The 19,233-nt window shown below is 43.6% G+C and overlaps 1 protein-coding gene across 3 annotated transcripts in view; it reads right to left on the bottom strand.

Moving 5' to 3' along the window:
* Positions 1-17,672, bottom strand: part of LOC123798188 (aldehyde oxidase 2) — a 78,534-nt gene extending 60,862 nt beyond the window's left edge. Inside the window, exons 1-8 of one of the 3 annotated variants that reach the window (XM_045806437.2) lie at positions 17,461-17,672; positions 15,494-15,551; positions 12,283-12,379; positions 10,471-10,579; positions 8,953-9,079; positions 7,625-7,686; positions 4,258-4,347; positions 1,732-1,812 (exon numbers count right to left, since the gene is read on the bottom strand). In XM_045806437.2, the coding sequence (XP_045662393.2) occupies positions 1,732-1,812; positions 4,258-4,347; positions 7,625-7,686; positions 8,953-9,079; positions 10,471-10,579; positions 12,283-12,379; positions 15,494-15,551; positions 17,461-17,514 (678 nt within the window). In that variant the 5' untranslated portion in view covers positions 17,515-17,672. The remainder of the gene's footprint in view (positions 1-1,731; positions 1,813-4,257; positions 4,348-7,624; positions 7,687-8,952; positions 9,080-10,470; positions 10,580-12,282; positions 12,380-15,493; positions 15,552-17,460) is intronic. The other 2 variants (XM_045806438.2, XM_045806439.2) reach the window with 2 other exon arrangements.
* Positions 17,673-19,233: the final 1,561 nt, after the last annotated feature.

Below are 19,233 nucleotides of genomic sequence, written 5' to 3'. Positions count from 1 at the left end.
CCTCCAGAGAGTTTGCAGGAGTCCTGGGGTCCACTTGACCGAAAAGATACTCAGTATACCCACTGACTAATGCCTGTATTTCCATAATTAGATATTTACTTCTTTAACTGAAGACTTGTTAAAATAGGTAGCTCTTTGCAGGCAAGTGACAAAATAGGCTGGCACCTGTCAATGACACTTCAGTATAGATTAATTGAACACAATTCAGTAACATGGCCTTAAAAATCATAATTATACTAATACTCCTAAATTAACCTCATCAGCCTGGACTTTTCCTCTGAAATCCAAACTCTAGATCTGAATGAGACTTGATGTCTCCTCTGAGATGTCTAATAGGCATCGCAGATTTAACATATCCCAAACTGAGCTCCTCATATCCCATCTTTTCTGAAGCCCCCCAAAAGGATCCCCCACCAAAAAAAATACCCTGCTCTTCCTGAGGTCTTCCCTTTCTCTGTCAATGGCCACTCCCCTTTCCAGCTGCCCAAAGTCCCAGAGTCAGCCTGGGACCTCTCTCCCTCTCCTACACCCCACATCACATCCAGCAGCAATTCTTGTTGGCTCTCCTTCAGAATATATCCAGAATCTACTCTCCTCAGCTACATGTTGGCAGCCTGGTCCAGCACCATCATCTCTCGGGATATCACTAGCACCCTGACATGGCTTGCTGTTCCTTCCTGTGCCCCTTGGCAGGCTATTCCCATCCCAACAGCCAGAACGATCCCAGATCCCTTTACAACATTAATAGGAAACTTCCCCTCCCCTGTCCAACCTCCCTAATCATTTCTCATTTCTCGTGGGGTAAAAGTCAGCAGCCTAAGTCCTTGTGGTCTGTTTCCCAGTGGCTTTCTGACCTTGTTCATTGTGCTCCAGCCAGGCTGCACCCTGCTCTGCCCCTTGATCAGCACAAGCATTCTCCTACCCTTGGCCCCTTTGCACCTGCTGTGTGCACTGTCTAGACTGCTTTTCCCTTACTGTTGAGGCTGCTCCCTCACTTCTGGTAGGACTTTTTTCAAATGTTACTTTCTTAGAGAAATCTTCTCTGGCCAGTATTCTAGTCCCCTTCTCAGTTTTATTTTTTTCTTTCTTAGCACTTCTCACTGGCTAACACACTGTATCTCTTATCTATTATCTTGCTTATTACCTGTCTTTCCTAGCAGATGACAACTCTTTGAGGGTGGGTTTTTATGTTAGTTTTTACTCCTTGCTGTATATTTAGTACCTAGAACAGTGCCTGGCATGTTGCTGGATAATTGATATTTGTCGAATGAGTGAATAAACACATCAGAACCCCTTCAGAAATAGGTATTTTATAGAATGGGACCACTGGATGCCAGAGAGGAGAGAGAGATGCTGATAGAGGGAAGGGTAGGGCATGGGGAGGGCCCTGGAAGTGCTCCTTGCGGTCAATATACTAGTGTGGTTAGAAGACCAAGTGAGAAGCTGAGCAAAGTGGGATGGCTAGGACAGTGAACAGAGACATGCTGCAGATGACAACGATGGGAGTAATGACGAAGCCATTCAACAACAAGCCGCAGCCGAGGCTTCAGGGAGTGTGTCCACAGCATCAGCCAGGGAGGGCTTGCTGAGCTGGGTGGGGACAGGCTTCTTGATGTGATCAAATATTTCCACAGTTTGACAACTTCACAGGAAGGAAAGGGTGGTTTTATAAAACTGAGTTTATAACCAGTGACATTTAAACAAACACATAAAGCACCCAACTTATCTTACCAGGAGTTCTGGGGGAAATATAAGCTCCTGGGTAGGGTCCAAGGGCTGGAACTCGTCTTCCGCAAATAACTCTGTGCAAATCTTTACAAAGGGCAGAAGATGGCCTTGTCAGCCCAGTTGAAGCAGAAACAGCATTGTAATTCTTTACATTAATTAGGCAAAATGAACACAGTCATAATTCTCCTACTCTGTTAATATGAGAATAATAGGAAATAGTTCAAAACAAATCAAAGTTTTAAATAAGAATTTTGTTGTAAGAGAAATACTGATTTGCCCCTAATATACTAAGGAAAAGTGTACTCTCCGAAATAGTTTGAAGAGTCCCCTGCTCAACACCAAGGCAGTATATGAGAAACTATCAGAGGGGACTCATCTCCACTGTGCCCTAGTCACTGTCCTCTCACCGGTCAAGTCAGGATTCAAAATGCTAAAGGCTCTGAGAAGTCCTGAAGTTAAAAATGACTGTAGACATACATGACTATGCATAAACCACCCTCACTAATTTTAACACCAAACATTTATGGAGTTTTACACTCTAAGTGCTTTTACATCATTATTTAATGTAATAATTAATAATTTGTTTGGTCCTCACGAAAATTGTATAAAGAATGTAAACTATCAGCTCCATTTTTACCAACTAGGAAACTAAAGCACAGTGGAAAGTTACCCAAACTCTAATCTTGTCTGAAAGAGATCTGTTTTAGCTTTGGAAACACTTATTCCCAGAAAGCATTCCTGAAGAGGTACAGCAAACCGGGAGAACCACAGGAAGCAGAGCTAGAGGTCTGTGTAGCGGGGAAGAGCATGGGTGGACATCAGGGGCAGATCTGGGTTCACTCTCAGCTCTGCCACAACTTGGCTTCCTGACGCTCCCAAAGGAAAGGTACTTAACCTCTCTAAAGGTAAATGGAAATAGTGCATATTTTGAAGGGTAATTTGTGAAATGGATTGACATTTGTCCAACACTCCCCCTCTTTTTCTATTTCTCTGGGGTCTTCCCAGGTTCCAGAAGGAAAACCTGCAACTGTTCCTTGTAAAGATTCTTAGTAAGACCCCAGATTGAGGAATTACAGGCCAACATCTGAATGATCAGTTTTTGCATTAGCTAGAATTGACCTGGGGGCAATAATGTGGTGTGTCTCTAAAACCTAGGAAAAAGATAGTGTGTGAGAATGAAAATGTAAAAAAACAATACGAATCAGATCTGAGGATTGAAAGTTCCCCCAAAAAGGTGTTAGGCCAGGAATTAAAAATAGAAGATCTTAACGCAGCTTTAAGAGAAGGAGAGTCATGGGGCGGATACCTGCCATCCAGCTGGTCTACCCTGGTGGAAGAGAGGGGTCTTCCATGGTATTACCCTTAAGGTTATCTAATTGCTCTGCATCCATGTTCACCAAGCAACCTCATTATAATGGGGCTTCCTATGTGTGTTTTCCTACAGGGAAAGGACATGCAGCTTGGTGACCATTAGATCCACTTTATAATTGTGCTTCTGTGAATGAACATAAGGGCACATTCCAGTTTAAATATCATGTTCTTTCAAGTTTGGTTAAAGTGAATCAGGTGGTCCCCAGAGCCCAAATATTGCCCAGATGGACTTACTGAGGCCACCAAATCGAGGATCGGACTCGAGAATGTATTGACGCCCCTGAGGCAAACTGATACTCTGTGAAATGCTCGTGGGGGGTGCAGCCTGCCTTCTGTGGCAATAACCCTCTGTTTCACTGCCATCTTCTTCAGACCGAAATGAGGTGATGGTGGGAGGCCAAGAATGGGAACGAGGTAGGTGTGCGGGATAGAAATAGTATGGAACATTACATCAAAAACTAAGGATATACTGTTGGTGACTAACATAACATAATAAAAAACTATTATAAAAAAAAGAGATAGTTACAGCAGGGGGATGACTGGCTTGGTGTCATCTAAGGGCAGCTCTGTTCTTTCAGATTTCCTCGTCTATAGGGAGCAGACTCTATTTTATCCTTATTCCAACTTCTCTAAGTAATTGTTTTAAGAACTTGGCAGTGGGTCCTTTTTGGAAACTAGTATCTCTCAGAGAGCAAAGCCAGAGACTACAATGTTTCCGGCTAGACTTCCCAGCTGTGGTGATCATGTCCTCGCCATGTGACTTTGGACAGGCTTCCTTCCTGAGGTTGCGGTGCCCTCTCTCTGCAAAGGAGGGGACACGGTGATAGAGGACAGCTCTGCCTGAGTGGGGCAGGGCACAAAACCCCTTTCCCACCCAAGGATGGGACTCATCATAGTTGGGGCAGGTCTTTTCCTCTTGTCTGAGTGGGTTTATGTTTTCTTGTTTCATCCTTCCAGAGACTGAAGGGGAAAATCAGAGCCTGGCTTTGAATCACTGTGTTACCAGGTTCCAAATGAAAAGTGCTTTATTCGTGCATGTGCTTTAGGGATTTGAAAGTAATGCGGAGTGTGACCATCAACACTTAGAAGCAAAGTTTTAACACTGGGCCAGCATTAAGCAGTACTCTCAGGGAGAGGACGAAACAAACAGGGACTCACGTCACTTTCCCTGAGGAGTGAAGAAGAATCATTTCCTCCGGGATCCAAGCAGCATTTTCCTGTTCCTTTCTGTTGACAGCCATTTGACTCCTAGGACAGTGAAATGCCTTCAGAGGAAGAACTTTGGAATAGGTTAATGGGTGTGTGCCTCGGAAGGCTTGGTAACTTAAATGGGACTCCAGACTTTTTAAAGTCATTTTTGGTGGTTTCTGTTGGAACAGGGATAATTACAAGATCTTTCTTCTTTTGCTTTATTTCAAAAATAGAATGATTGTGGCACATGCATGGCTCAGTTGGTTAAGCATCTGCCTTTGGCTCAGGTCATGATCCTGGGATCCTGGGATCGAGTTCTGCATCAGGCTCCCTGCTCAGTGGAGAGTCTGCTTCTCCCTCTGTGTGTGTGCACTCTCTCTCTCTCCCTCAAATAAATAAATAAATAAATAAATAAATAAATAAATAAATATTTTTAAAATGATAATATAGACTATATGAAATATATAATATGGTGTATAATATATACAAAAATATGTAGTACAATAATCTATATAATAATAAAGAATATAAAGAAGCATAAAAGAAACTGTCATTACCCAATTCCACTGATAATATTTTTATGTATTACATATTTGTACTATATTTATAGTACAATATACTTTTTATTTTTCCTTTCTATTCATTTATTTGCCTATTATTTGCTCATTTATGTGTTTATTCATTTATATTGTGAATCTTTTCCTGTATCATTAAAATGACTTTATTTTTTTTTAATTTAAATTCAATTAGCCAACATATAGTACATCTAAAATGTCTTTAAAATATAATTTTGCTGACCATATAATAGTCCATCTTCTGGCTATTCTATAATATATTCATAAGATTTGCTATTGTTATACATAGGTTTTTTTCCTACATTGTATAACTATAAATAACATAATGAACATTGCTGTTCATTACATAGATAGCTTTGTGCACGTCTCTAAATTTTTTCATAGGTGAATTCCTAGTGGTAGAATTAATTGATATGATACCTTTCAGGACAATGATGATTTATTCATTCTCTAACATATATAAGATTTAGCAACACTGAATGTTATCATTTATATAAGGAACTTTTTTTTTTTTTAAAGATTTTATTTACTTATTTGACAGAGAGAGAGACAGCCAGTGAGAGAGGGAATACAAGCAGGGGGAGTGGGAGAGGAAGAAGCAGCCTCCCAGCAAAGGAGCCCGATGCAGGGCTCGATCCCTGGACTCTAGGATCATGCCCCGAGCCGAAGGCAGACGCTTAACAACTGAGCCACCCAGGCGCCCCATACAAGGACTTTTAAGACAAAAGAAAAGAAAAGAAAAAAATAAAGAAATATGGAGAAAAAAATCTATTCTGGAACCAGGTGTTCTAAACATTTGGGATCTGCATGGGACTGACTGGGAAGGAATGGACGATTGATGAATTTTACAGCAGGTTTCCATTTATTGGTTCTTTCATTTCCCATTTCCTTCAAATTTACCTCTTCTGTCTTCTTCCTTAAATAATTTCTCCTTAGTATCTAGTAAAATACTTTCTTTCAGATACCCCAGTTCTCTGCCCAAATGCCTCAGGCTTCCATCTTCCTAACTCTGTCCAAAAAGCAAAACCATCTGGGCCCAGTGACCAGAGCTTCCTCTCTTACTCAGAGCTCTGAGAGTGCCCATGATGGGCCATGAGTCAACTACAACAGAAACAGCCCGTCTTCTCTTGGGCTAGTAGATGTGAGCCTCAGGTATTCCCACTGGGGCCCAACTTCTTTCACCCATTAAAGTCCCTGGGGCTAGCTGGCTACAGGTGGGTCTCAGACCACATTTTTGCCTTTATCCCCAGAGTCTGTGCCTGGAAAGGTGGATAACATCCATATTCCAGGGAGAGAGAGGTTTCCTTTAACTTCCTTTATTCATATTTGACAAGTGCTTCACTTACATTGGAAATTTAATGGGTTTACAAGCTATTCATTTTGTTTCTCAGCTTAACAGCTTTGGTTCCCCTGTGTGGCAGTGGAAGTCTGGGACATGCACCTACTGGGGACCTGCCTGGCTCTGGGGAGAGGGATACACCTGCGGTCCACTTCCAGGCCTACCCCTGCCATTTGTGGAGCTAGGGCAAGAGTATAAATGGACGCCTCGGTCTTGGTCTTCTGCACCCCTCTTCCCACCCTGGCTCTGTTCTGAACTGAGGGGCCTCAAACACCTGTGTGAACATCCTGGCCTGAATGTATCAGCTCCATCCACTTTTTCCAGAAACAGCCAGTTGTTGACTCCCCTTTAACCTAGAGGTACACACACTGGCTGTTATGATCTGCTCTAGGAAGATGGGCTCAGGAAGAGGTTGGTGTCAGGCCTGGGAATGGGGTCAAGACCATATCTGGAGCATGGTCTAGAAAAGGGTGAAGCATCCAGTAAGCAAGTCACCTTGGCTCCATGGTCTCCTGAGAATGGCTGGAGGAGGACCAGCAAGGGACCCTTCCAAATGTGGAGTTCCCCTTGCTAGGGTATAAGGTCAGTACTGCCCACATCCACACTGCCTCAACAGCATTGTCAGTAAACAGTAGCAACTAAGTGCCAGCCGGAACTTTGCTACATGCTTTGCCCATGATTTCTCATTTGATCTTCACAGCAGCCTGTGAAGCACCCCATTTTATTTTTTTATTTTATTTTATTTTTATTTTTTGAAGATTTTATTTATTTATTTGTCAGAGAGAGAGAGAGAGTGCAAGCAGGGGGAGCAGCAGGCAGAGGGAGAAGCAGGCTCCCTGCTGAGCAAGGAGCCCAATGTGGGGCTCCATCCCAGGACCCTGGGATCATGACCTGAGTCGAAGGCAGACACTTAACTGACTGAGCCACCCAGGCATCCATCACCCCATTTTGTGAAGGAAACTCCCTGTGCTCTTGTACTTGGGGTTGAATTTTGGATTCCACTCTGCATATTTCGTTTCGTTACCTGCTGACACTTTACCAGCCAGTCTGAATTCTTGGAACTAACCTTGCCTCCCCAGAGCAAATTCCACACCTTTACTTGTCTCCTTGGATTTGCTGGAGTCCTCCCACCTGTGCTGTCCTGAAGCCTTGCTTAACTAGCCATGGAGGATATCTGGATGCCTGGTGAGATCACGGGACTGCCCTCTGTGGTGGGATGTGGAACATCAGAGGTGGCATAACTTTCACCCCGTCCTCATCAAGTAGCTAAAATTCTCATGAGTCAGTTAGAACCGACTCACTTACGGTCTCACTTATAGTCTGTTTAGATGATCTAAACAGTTCAACCCCTACATTCCCAGCCTTGACCAGCTGTCACTGTCATTCTTGCTCTGTAGGGTGTCCCCAGTCACCTACTCACCACACAGAAGGTCCTTCCGCTTGCGAGAATTGGCCGATAACCCGTGCAGCGGCATAGATTACCTATCAGAGAAGAAACGTGCTTATCAGTAGGCTTTATTTTTACTAGTTTCTTTCGAAAGTTAAAACAGACCTAGGTTTTTTTTTTTTTTGAGAATGTTTAAATAGCTGCCAGACTGTTCAATGCTTTTTTCCTGTTCTTAGAATATGAACCTTCCCACCATGTCAGTTCCAGTTTTATTCTCTGTCCTAAAGAAGATGGTCATCTATCTAGTGAGCTCACTTGCACCCATCTATTAGTTTATTCATTCACTCAACATATATCTATGTAAGATACAGGGGATCCTAAAACAAGAAAATACAGGCCAGTTCTAAGGCACTATATGGTTTTCTGTAATGGGGCCAAGAGCGTAAAGGAAGCAACTGCCAGCAACTCGCAGATTACGAGAGTGTGTCTGTGCTCACCTTCAGGTCTCAATTTAAGAATTTGTATATTTAACAGGTAACTTGTTTAGACACTGTTGACACCTGAAAATGGTGTTTATTGATCCTGCAAAAGGGATATGAGTAGGTACTTCTCTGTAGTAACTTAAACCCATTGCAAAATTTAAAGCATCCTTTCAAATATGTGAAGGGCTCTGTTGTGGGTGGAACTACGTTCTCCAGAAAAGATATGTTGAGGTTCAAACACCTGGAACCTATGAATGAGACCTTATTTGGAACAGGACTTCTGCAGATATACTCAAGCTAAATTGAGGTCATACTGGATTAGAGTCCATCCTAACCCTTATAAGGACTAGTGTCCTTATAAGAAGAGGAAAATTCGGACACAGGCACACGGGGGAGAAGCCCATGAGAAGAGAGGGGCAGAGACTGGAGTGACGCATCTATAACTCAGGCAATGCCAGGACAGCTAACAGCCACCAGACGCAAAGAAGCGGCAAGGAAGAATCCTCCTCTAGAGCCTTCAGAGGGAGCACGACCCTGCTGACACCTTGGTTTCAGACTTGTAGCCTCCAGAACCGTGAAAGAATAAGTTCCTGTTGTTTTAACTGACCTAGTTGGTGGCACTCTGTTATGACAGCTCCAGTGAAGGCAGCCAAATAAGTCACTGGAGAGAGAACTGAGGTGTCAAGATGGGTATGTGACCTCTCCAGCAAGTGCTCTGCCGTTCTTACCTGCTACTGGGTGAGCCGTAGCTACTTTAGAAACAACCAGGGGGGCCCCTGAGTGGGGCTGGGATGACCTTGTGAGTGGGGTGGAGCAGCCTGAAGCATGATTCCCGCCTGGCCTCAGGCAGGTGGTGGTTTCTTTCCATGTCAGCCCTACCTCCCAGGGCTTCCAGGAGTTGCTCCTCCGAGGGCTGCGGGTGGTTCCTAAGGAGCGTGTACATGGACATCACCATCCCAGGGGTGCAGAACCCACACTGGGTGCCGTGGCTCTTGGCAATCCTCTCCTAGAAGGACACATGAATGAACGATCACAGGCCTTTCTGCTGTCACCACCCCTCCCGAAAGTCCACATCTGGCAGCTCCCTTATCATGGTGGAACCCAGTCCCTGAGCAGAGCACCCCTCCCCTGGCTCAGAGATGGCCAGCATCCCTTTTCCTATGCCGCTCTGGAGGAGGTGACTCAGAAGCCATATTCTATCATTACAATCATCTCTCAAGCTCAGATGCTCAGGTCCTTCTAACTGGGAATTAACAGTGTGTAGCTTCTATTCCCAGAGTAAGAATTCTCCGGAAATCAGTAATTATAAGGAAAGTCTGTGTAAGTTTCAAAAACAATTTTCTTGAACACCTCCACATCTTGTCCAGCTTAATTCTGACCATGGGGCCACCTCATTTTGATTAATTTGGAGACTATTTACTGTTGACCTCACTTTACTTTTTTCTTTAAATTCTTCTGTGTTGGCTCAAAAGAGTTCTACTTTCAAAGATCCAAGATTTTGGTCTGTGTCCTAGATCCTTGCTATTTAAAGTGAAGTCCATGGACCAGTGGTGTTGGTTCCACCTGGGAGCTTGCAGAAAGTGCAAAACCTCAGACCTCTGCTCCAAACCTCCTGACTCAGAATCTGTATTTTTAACAAGCTCCCAGATGATTCTTAGCACATTAAAGTTTGGGAAGCCCTGTTCTAGATTTCAGAGTGTTATCTTGCCTGATCTTCCCAGACATTCTAGTAAATTCTGCTGGGTCCTTGGCCTTTGCTGACCTTCCTGGAATTGATTCTCATGTTGTGAAACCCAGAGACCCTCTGGGCTCCTCCTGCTGGAAGAACCCACAGTACTGGTGGGTTTGGACCTATGATTCTCCAGTTCTCTATCTCCCTTCTCTGTGACAATGACAGAGGAGCCGGTGTGTTTTCTGCTAACGCATGTCACAGTTCTCTTAAAATCAGCCTCTGTGTTCCAGCTTCAAGTTAAGATTTGGAGAAATGATTGTGCTTGTGCTCTGGTATAGACAGCCTCAGTTCTAATTTTACTCCCAAGACCTCCTATGCCACAGGGAATAATCCTGAGTTTTATCTTGTGCGTCTCTGACATTTTATTCTATGAATAATATCTTGTGTACAATATTTATTCCAGCCTATAGTCACATAGACATCAATCAATGTTTTGATAATCATGCTTATCATTTGAGTAGAAAAAGTAAGAAAAAAGATGATCATCTAATAAAATGTGGATTTCCAACTTTCTTTAAATCACTTAGGTATTAATACCTTGATCAATATGCATCCAAAGCTTCTACTTACCTGATTACAACCTAGAAGCTCCAGGCAGCACAGTCAACACAGTGTTGGTTAAAAAGAAAAAGTTAAGAAGTGAGAAAATTACAATGTGCTCTTACCTGCACAGGGTGAAGCCTGGTGTTGATACTTCCAACACCTTCCACAGTGGTGACAGCAGCCCCATACAGAGAGCAGATGGGCACCAGGCATGCAGTAATGGAGAAGTGTCTTCATATGAGCAACACAAAGAAAATCAAGGAGAGTAACACTGTCCTGCCTCCTGGGGAATCTGGGAACCAAGAAGGGCAGCAGAAACCTCCCCCAAGCCTATCATTCAGCCTGGGGGATGGGGAACTGGAGAGGTGACAGGGAAGGAGAATTTAGAGTCCTCTCTGCTGACTCTGTACTATCTCTAAGAATTGAGGATCCCTAGGGAGAACCTGGGCATTCTGAACCTCAGAAAAACTTTCTAAGCCCATACAGACCCACCTAGGTCTGAACTCAATGGGAATACACTCATGTCACCAGGAGTATGATTGGACCTCAACTAGTATTTATTAGGATATTGACCCCATAACAGGTAAAAGGCACACTTAAGTCTTTTATGTCTGCATTTGAGATTTTTTTTGCTTGTTAATTTTAAACTCTCTGGGTAAGGTTCATTGAACAGTGGAATGACATGTGTTCTGAGGCCATTTCTTGATTTCTTGGGCCAGTGGATTTGGGAGCAGCCCAAGTCCTGGAATCTGACCCTTAATTATAGGATGCAACCGCGGCCCAGGTCCCTGCTCTGCAGGGTTGGTTCAAACCAGCAGCAGAAAAAGCATTATTTTCAGAACCAGAAAATGTGCGTTGAAGTCCTTGTTCTAGAACCTTGTGTGACCTTGAACAAGTCACTTCATCTCTTTAAGCCTCAGTATCCTCATCTGTAAAATGAATGGTTTGCCTAAATTGGGGGTTTCTTACCATGGGATACATAGACATGTCAGGTTTGGCCAGCAAACCCTGAGGTGGCAAATGAAACAATTATTCCAGACACCTTAGTAGGAGAAAGGAAAGGGCATGGGGACCAGAGGATCTAGGGGCGAAAGGTCCCAAGCCAGATTCTGCCTCTACCTTTATTGTGAATGTTATCAACACAACAAAAGAATAAGAAAAACAAGAAGGAGGGGGCGCATGGGTGGCTCAGTCATTAAGTGTCTGCCTTGGGCTCAGGGCGTGATCCGGCGTTCTGGGATCAAGCCCCACATCAGGCTCCTCTGCTAGGAGCCTGCTTCTTCCTCTCCCACTCCCCCTGCTTGTGTTCCCTCTCTTGCTGGCTGTCTCTGTCAAATAAATAAATAAAAATCCTTAAAAAAAAAAGAAAGAAAGAAAAAAAAAAAAGAAAAACAAGAAGGAATGTGAAGCTTTAATAATCAGGGCAATGGCATAGGGAGTATCGTGTGATGAGAACAAGCTGTGCTCGTGAGGAGTGTGCAGACAGGGAGTGCGTGACCACCAAAGAGAAATGTTTCTCCTAAATCAGCATTTACTCCCTGGATGAGTGCATTGAGCCACAACGAGGATCTGGCTGTTTTCAGCCCAGAAACCTTAAAGGGGACCCAGTTTTCTGGATACTCCTTCTTTGCTTTTCAACTAGTCTCAGCCAGGGAGGCATGTGTTTATTAAATCTTATCTAGCCAGGCATTATGAATTCCCACATGGATGGGCCTTAGGAGCTCTGCAATCTCCCTGAAACTATGTGCAAAATATAATTAGTTTATGTACGTTCTGAGGAGAGAGCTCATAGCTTTTATCAGATTCTCAGAGCGGATGAAGATCTAGGGAGGGTTAGAATCACAAGATCTTAGAGACATTTAGGTCTCAGATGGGAATACAAGCATGGCAAAGAAACAAAGAGCCCGCTGGCCTCCAGCTTCTGGGTAGGCTACCTTATCTTCGCGGACAGCGGGTCACGCTTAGACACCATCACCGTGCACGCGCCGCAGCCTCCTCTTCCACAGGCGTACTTGGTTCCTGTGAGGCGTACTAGAGGGGCTGGTCAAGGAAAGGGTGCACGGCACACATGTTACCCCCCTATAGCTGCCTCCCTAGGGTGTCGCTAGTGAGGGAGGGCTTCTTTGGGGGTGGGGGTGGGGGTGAGGGGTAGGTCTGAGAAATCATTTGCCTGCCAGGTCTCAGTAAAGGCCACTCTAGATCCTATTGGTTGTGTGATACTGAACATAATAACTTTTCCCTGTCTGTTTTCTCACTTGCAAAAAGGGAAAAGTAATACCGACTTTATCTTCACAGGCTTATCATGAGCATCTTATAGGATGATGGCTATGAAAACCCTTTGAAAAGCCCTATTTCATTATAGGTATTCTGGGTTCCAATCATGTAATTGGGAGAGAAAATCTTATTTTAGCAGTTCAGTGTATTCTAGTTTTGTCCAACTGTATTGCATTTGTTTTGTTTTTTAATTATTTTATTTTTTCTTTTTAATTTTTAAAATTTAAATTCAATTAATTAACATATATTATTAGTTTCAGAGGTAGAGGTCACTGATTCATCAGTCTTATATGATACCCATTGCTCATTATTACGTCATGAGTCTTCCTTAATGTCCATCACCCAGTTACCCCAGCCCCTCACTCCCCTCCCCTCCAGCAACCCTCGGTTTGTTTCCTATGATTAAGAGTCAATGGAAAAAACATCCAGTGGAAAAAGACAGTCTCTTCAATAAATGGTGCTAGGAAAATTGGTCAGCTACATGCAAAAGAATGAAACTTGACCACTCTCACACACCATACACAAAAATAAACTCCAAATGGATGAAAGACCTCGATGTGAGACAGGAATCCATCAAAATCCTAGAGGAGAACATAGGCTGCAACCTCTTTGACATCGGCCACAGCAACTTGTTTCGTGACACATCTCCAAAGGCAAGAGAAACAAAAGATAAAATGAACGTGTGGAACTTCATCAAGATAAAAAGCTTCTGCACAGCCAAGGAAACAGTCAATAAAACTAAGAGGCAGCCCACGGAATGGGAAAAGATATTTGCAAATGACACTACAGATAAAAGATTAGTATCCAAGATCTACAAAGAACTTCTCAAACTCAATACATGGGAAACAAATAATCAAATAAAAAAATGGGCAGAAGATATGAACAGACACTTTTCCAATGAAGACATACAAATGGCTAACAGACACATGAAAAAAATCTTCAAAATCATTAGCCATCAGGGAAATTCAAATCAAAACCACATTGAGATACCACCTTACGCCAGTTAGAATGGCAAAAATTGACAAGGCAGGAAACAACAAATGTTGGAGCGGATGTGGAGAAAGGGGATCCCTCTTACACTGTTGGTGGGAATGTAGGTCGGTACAGCCACTTTGGAAAACAGTGTGGAGGTCCCTTAAACAGTTAAAAATTGAGCTACCCTATGATACAGCCATTGCACCACTGGGTATTTACCCCAAAGATACAGACGTAGTGAAGAGAAGGGCCATATGCACCCCAATGTTCATAGCAGCATTGTCCACAATAGCTAAATTGTGGAAGGAGCTGAGATGCCCTTCAACAGATGACTGGATTAAGAAGATGTGGTCTATATATACAATGGAATATTACTCGGCCATCAAAAAGAATGATTTCACAACATTTGCAGCAACATGGACGGGACTGGAGGAGATAATGCTAAGCGAAATAAGTCAAGCAGAGAAAGACAATTATCATATGGTTTCACTCATTTATGGAACATAAGAAGTAGGAAGATCTGTTGGAGAAGAAAGGGAAGAAGAAAGGGGGGGCAAATAGAAGGGGCAATGAACCATTAGAGACTATGGACTCTGGGAAGCAAACTGAGGGCTTCAGAGGGGAGGGGACTGGGGGAATGGAATAGGCCGGTGATGGGCCTATTAAGGAGGGCACATATTGCATGGTGCACTGGGTGTTATACGCAAGTAATGAATCATGGAACTTTACATCAAAACCTAGGGATGTACTGTATGGTGACTAACATAATATAATAAAAAATTATTATAAAAAAAAGAGTGTATGGTTTGAAAACAAGTGAGTGAGCCTTTGGCAAAAACTCCCATCCTTACTTTCAGATCTCACCTAAAGTGTCCTTCAGCTCTCACTTGGTCAAAGTTCAAGTCAAATCCAGGCTCAGACTTCACTCCCTCTCTTTAGTCCTCCTTCTTCCTAATTGTGGTCCATTTCCACCCAGTTTAGTTTGTGAGATTGGATGTAATTCATTAGACTGGTTCAGAAGATTTCAGAATCACGGATTTTTTTTTTTTAAGCCATAGGGCTTGTTCATTTAAATTAAGTTTTAACATCAGATGCTTATCAGAGAGGTATGTAAATGAGTAGAGTGGGCTGCGTGTAACTGGAGAGCTTGTGCCTCATTCTAGATAGGGCGCTAGGGACAGTCCCTCTGCTCAGCAAAACAGCTGTCACGCAGCAATGACTATTTTCTCATTTCTCATGAGAAGCTGAAAAATCTTGATTTTCTAAAATACAAGATTTCCTAATTTACAAATATTGATAACTAAACATCATGTGGACTTTTAAACAAAACTTGTCCATGCGTCGACTCCATCAATTTATAATTTCTGCTATTTCTTTGTTTACTTTTTGGCTTCTCAGAGAGATACATTAGACCTACCACTTAAAATGTTTGCCATTATGAAGATCTAAATTTCAGAATATAAAATGGTTGGGAAAACCTCTCGTAAGAGAACGGATGTAGGGAAAGGCAATCTTTTCCGATGACACATGCTCTTCCCGAATCTGGAGAATCTGGTTTCCCGCCAGGACAGGGTACATGCAACGCAAACCTCTATTATATAACTACCCTCTTGGGGATTTGGAGAGCCCTTCAAGGAATAATTAGTGCTGAAGTAAAGAGCTTAGCTTTTATTTCATTGCTATTAAATCCAGATATAAGAAGCTCTGGGGAAATTTCATCCTCTCCAAATAGCCCAATTAACTTAATATCCTTAAAACCACTGCCCAAAGTGAAGAGACAGCAAGGGCCAATGGAGCTGACTGGAGATGGAGAGGTTAGATTAGTTTTCATAATCATAGCAGGCTGAAGTTTTAAGGCAAACATAGACACTGCCCAGACTTTGATCAAAAGGATCCAGTTCTTTCGTAGGAAGCTCAGCAGAGTGACTTCTGGGTCCACATTCCTCTCTATCACCTGTGTTGGAAACAGAAAAGAGATTATTATGGGGATCGAATGGGTGACCCAGGGTAATGTCTGCTGTCCTGCTTGATTTAGGGACTCAGGTATAATACTTTCATTTGCCCAACTATTTTTTGCTCTGAAGGCAAACAAGTTTCCCATACATGTACAGAGCTGAAGACTTGCCAAGTAAGTGTGACAACAATGCTTTTATATGTGATTGGAGTGGGGAGTCCCCACTGGGTAAGCCCCCATGGGAGTTACATTCTTCATGTTTGCTCCACTACCTATGTGTGTGGAATATTCCAACTCAGTCTTTTGTACTCTTGGGATATTTGAAATTGGGGAGAGACTTGGATGCTGTGTGTGTGTGTGTGTGTGTGTGTGTGTACAATGAAGGATCCTGGAGGGAAGATGTCTAGATAGGAAGAGTTTCTAATCTGGCACCTCTGAGACACCTCCAGTGGGGAACACATGTGATTACATCATGGACCTCAAGAGTTGGTGGCAAAAATGGGAGGTGGGGAGAGTTGGTGTCATCTTGAAGGGGTCCCTGAGTGTGCTAGTCCCCGCATGGCAGAGTGGCTAATGTTGAGATTTGTTGTCCCAGCCCAGGGACCCAGGGTGTCCCTCTCCTTGAAAAGTGGGGGATTATCACTCAGAAGCCTGGAGGGATCTTCTTTGGTGCTTCTTTCCCACTTGCTTATTTTGGGATATTTCCTTTGACTTTATCTTAGAGTGTCCTGTAAACACCTCCAGCCATTCTGTGGCATCAGAGGAAAGGAAGACACAGTGGGCTATTCATGTTAGGGTCTTCCTTTCTCCCTAGAAGAAAAACATGAATTTGTGTAGGCCCCCCAAAAAGTTTTGGGCTCATGATTCAGAAGGGATTAGGAACAGAAAATAGACAAAGGAGGCTCCAAAGCCTAGGCCAGTGAAAGAAGTGAATTAGGGTTCAGCTCATGAATGAAGGTTTGGAAAAATGTATGGTGGCTGCTGGCTGTGGAGACTGGTTACAGGAGAGAGAGTTACATGGGACATGATGAAAACTCTATATACTATCTCCTTTCTTGGGGTGGTAGGGTGGACATGGCCAAATCCCAGTTAGGCTTGTGGGATTGTAGTGTGAAGGGCCTTGGAGGAGGTGGCAAGACTGAAGTGAAGCCACATGCTTTGGGAACTACAGAATGGTTCCCCTGAGAGATAGAGGCTCATGAGCAGAGCAGACCTGCCTGGCACAGGGCACTGAGGGTCAACCAGCAGCCTGTGTGGATGGATGGTGAGCTATGACAGGGGGATGCTAGAGGAGAGCGACAATGTGTGCCCATTCTTCTTGTCATATAGGTTCCCCTAAAACTTAGTTGCAACCTGGGAAAGAGGGGATTGAAAATTGACTGCAATTACATTTCAACTAATTCTGATTAATGAAGCCTCAACAGAAAAATTAAGTTGATAAATACAAAAATAAAGAAAGTTCTATTTCTTGTCCTCCTGAGCTTGAGGATCAAGATATGTTACTAGATACAGTGCTTCCAGGATATCAGGCCCAGTGCTAAGTGCTTTATAAGGACTTTGCAGATTCCTAATCGAAAGAAGCATCTCACTTTTAATCATTTTAGGAAGTAGATTCTAGAGACGGGTACTCTGAGGCTCAGGGAGGTGAAGTAACTTGCATAAAGTTATACAGTAAATGGCAGAGCTGGAATGGAACCAGACTGCCTGATGCCAAAGCAAGTGTGATTAACCCCAATGCTTACCACCTCCCCATATTCTCAGAAGCTAAGCCTTGGCTGAGTGGACAAGAGGCCAAATTGGTATGGGTTCCTAGTCCCTGGCTTTTTGTCCCTGACTGGACAAGAACTGCCCTCAAGCTAGTAGTTTCCTGCTGTTTCTGCAAGCCACAGTAGTATCATCCAACACTTACCTTTCTCCCATTCACAAAGAAAACCAAGTCATCCGATTTCGGTGGGCAAGGCATTGCACCTGTAAATAAATTTTGCCTTACAACTCTAGGTGTGGATGTTCTTTGGCACCAGTCAGAGAAATGAATATCTAGTGCCAAGCAGCTGAAATCCCTCCCGGTGCAGAAGTAGGCAGCTTAGAGTTCCAGAGAGCAGGGCAAGGGGTGGAGACTTCCCTGCTTTGTGGCCTTTTAAGTCTAGGGCACCTGTGTGGCCCAGCCTCTTCCTCTGCTTCCCACCAATCCTAGCTTCAAAGCTTGCTCCACGCACCACCCACTCTTCTTGTTTTCTTGTGAGTTGGAGGGCTTTAGTGTGAAAACCATAAACAACCACCTAAACTTAAACCCACTCTGCACACTGTCTCAGTCCCAGGAATATATTCTGGACAGATTTCATTCTTCTCAAAGAGAGCTAGAAGTAGGCTTTCTGAGACCTCCTACTTTTCCCAACTTTTTTCTTACTCTAGCTGCAGAAGCTTCCGTATAAGAAATCATATGGGTAAGTGCACTCTGTGCCCTAAAGTGGAGGTGTGGGGTGCCACAATCACCCAGCCCCTCTCTACCCTCCCTACTTCCTCCCCATTGCTCCACTGGGAAAGAATGATATAGTCAAGGCAATCACTTTGCAGGTGAATAAAATGAGGCCCAGATATGTGAAATCAGTAGCTCAGGGTCACACAGAAAGTTAAGTGGCAAAGCAGGAACCCAAACCAAGATCTCTTGGCTTAAAACATCTTAAGTGTATAGATAGATTCCTTAATAAAAAGAAAAATACAATGTTTGATCTTTCTGAACCTCTCCAGTTAGATATGAGGAGATAAAATCAAGCAGTTCTTGTTCTTTCAGCTAAAGTAATGCCTAGGACTTGGCCTCACGTATGAGTAAAGCAGGTAGCTGCTCAACTGGACTGGTTTCAAGAGAGGAAGCAAGACCTCTGCTCCCTAACACTTCCTTCACAAGTGCATGCAGCCTTGGCACACCACTTTTAGTCAACCCTTTGTCTTAAGCTGACCTCACCTTGTGACAGGGCCTCAGGCCAGAGATGGCAAAGACCTAGCATCTTCCCGACTTGGCTGAGGATGATCCTCTTTCCCACTTGGTCCACATGTGGCTTCAGAATCCTGCCCACCACAGAGCTAGTTCAGAAACACTCCTAATCAGATGGAGTTAGTAGCTTCCAACTTTCTTTACAATTCTAATGCTGAGGTTCCAGGCACCTTCCTATACTTGTGGAGACAAGTGTTTACACACGTGTTTGGGTGTGTATGCAGGGGTTTCAGATGTGTTAAAAAGTTGCTGAATAAACCCACAACAGGGTCCTGAGAGGAGATGCTGGAGATCATGCTGTGAATCAGGTATGACCTTTAGGTCAGTGTTTTTGATCATGTCACTCCTGCTAAAAATACCCTCAATAGCTCTCCGAGGCCTGGGACATAAAGTCTTAACTCCTTAGCCCAGGGTGCAAAGCCCTCCATAGTTTCAGGCCTTAGACTCTTTTGCTTTTCAAAAAAAATCTCATGTTGGGGCGCCTGGGTGGCACAGCGGTTAAGCGTCTGCCTTCGGCTCAGGGCGTGATCCCGGCGTTATGGGATCGAGCCCCACATCAGGCTCCTCTGCTATGAGCCTGCTTCTTCCTCTCCCACTCCCCCTGCTTGTGTTCCCTCTCTCGCTGGCTGTCTCTATCTCTGTCAAATAAATAAATAAAATCTTTAAAAAAAAAAATCTCATGCTCCAGCC

The sequence above is a fragment of the Ursus americanus genome, chromosome 1 (assembly GCF_024610735.1).
Source record: "Ursus americanus isolate L20-20 chromosome 1, mUrsAme1.1.p, whole genome shotgun sequence".
Classification (NCBI taxonomy): domain Eukaryota; kingdom Metazoa; phylum Chordata; class Mammalia; order Carnivora; family Ursidae; genus Ursus; species Ursus americanus.
This window is presented reverse-complemented; position numbering and strand designations above follow the sequence as displayed.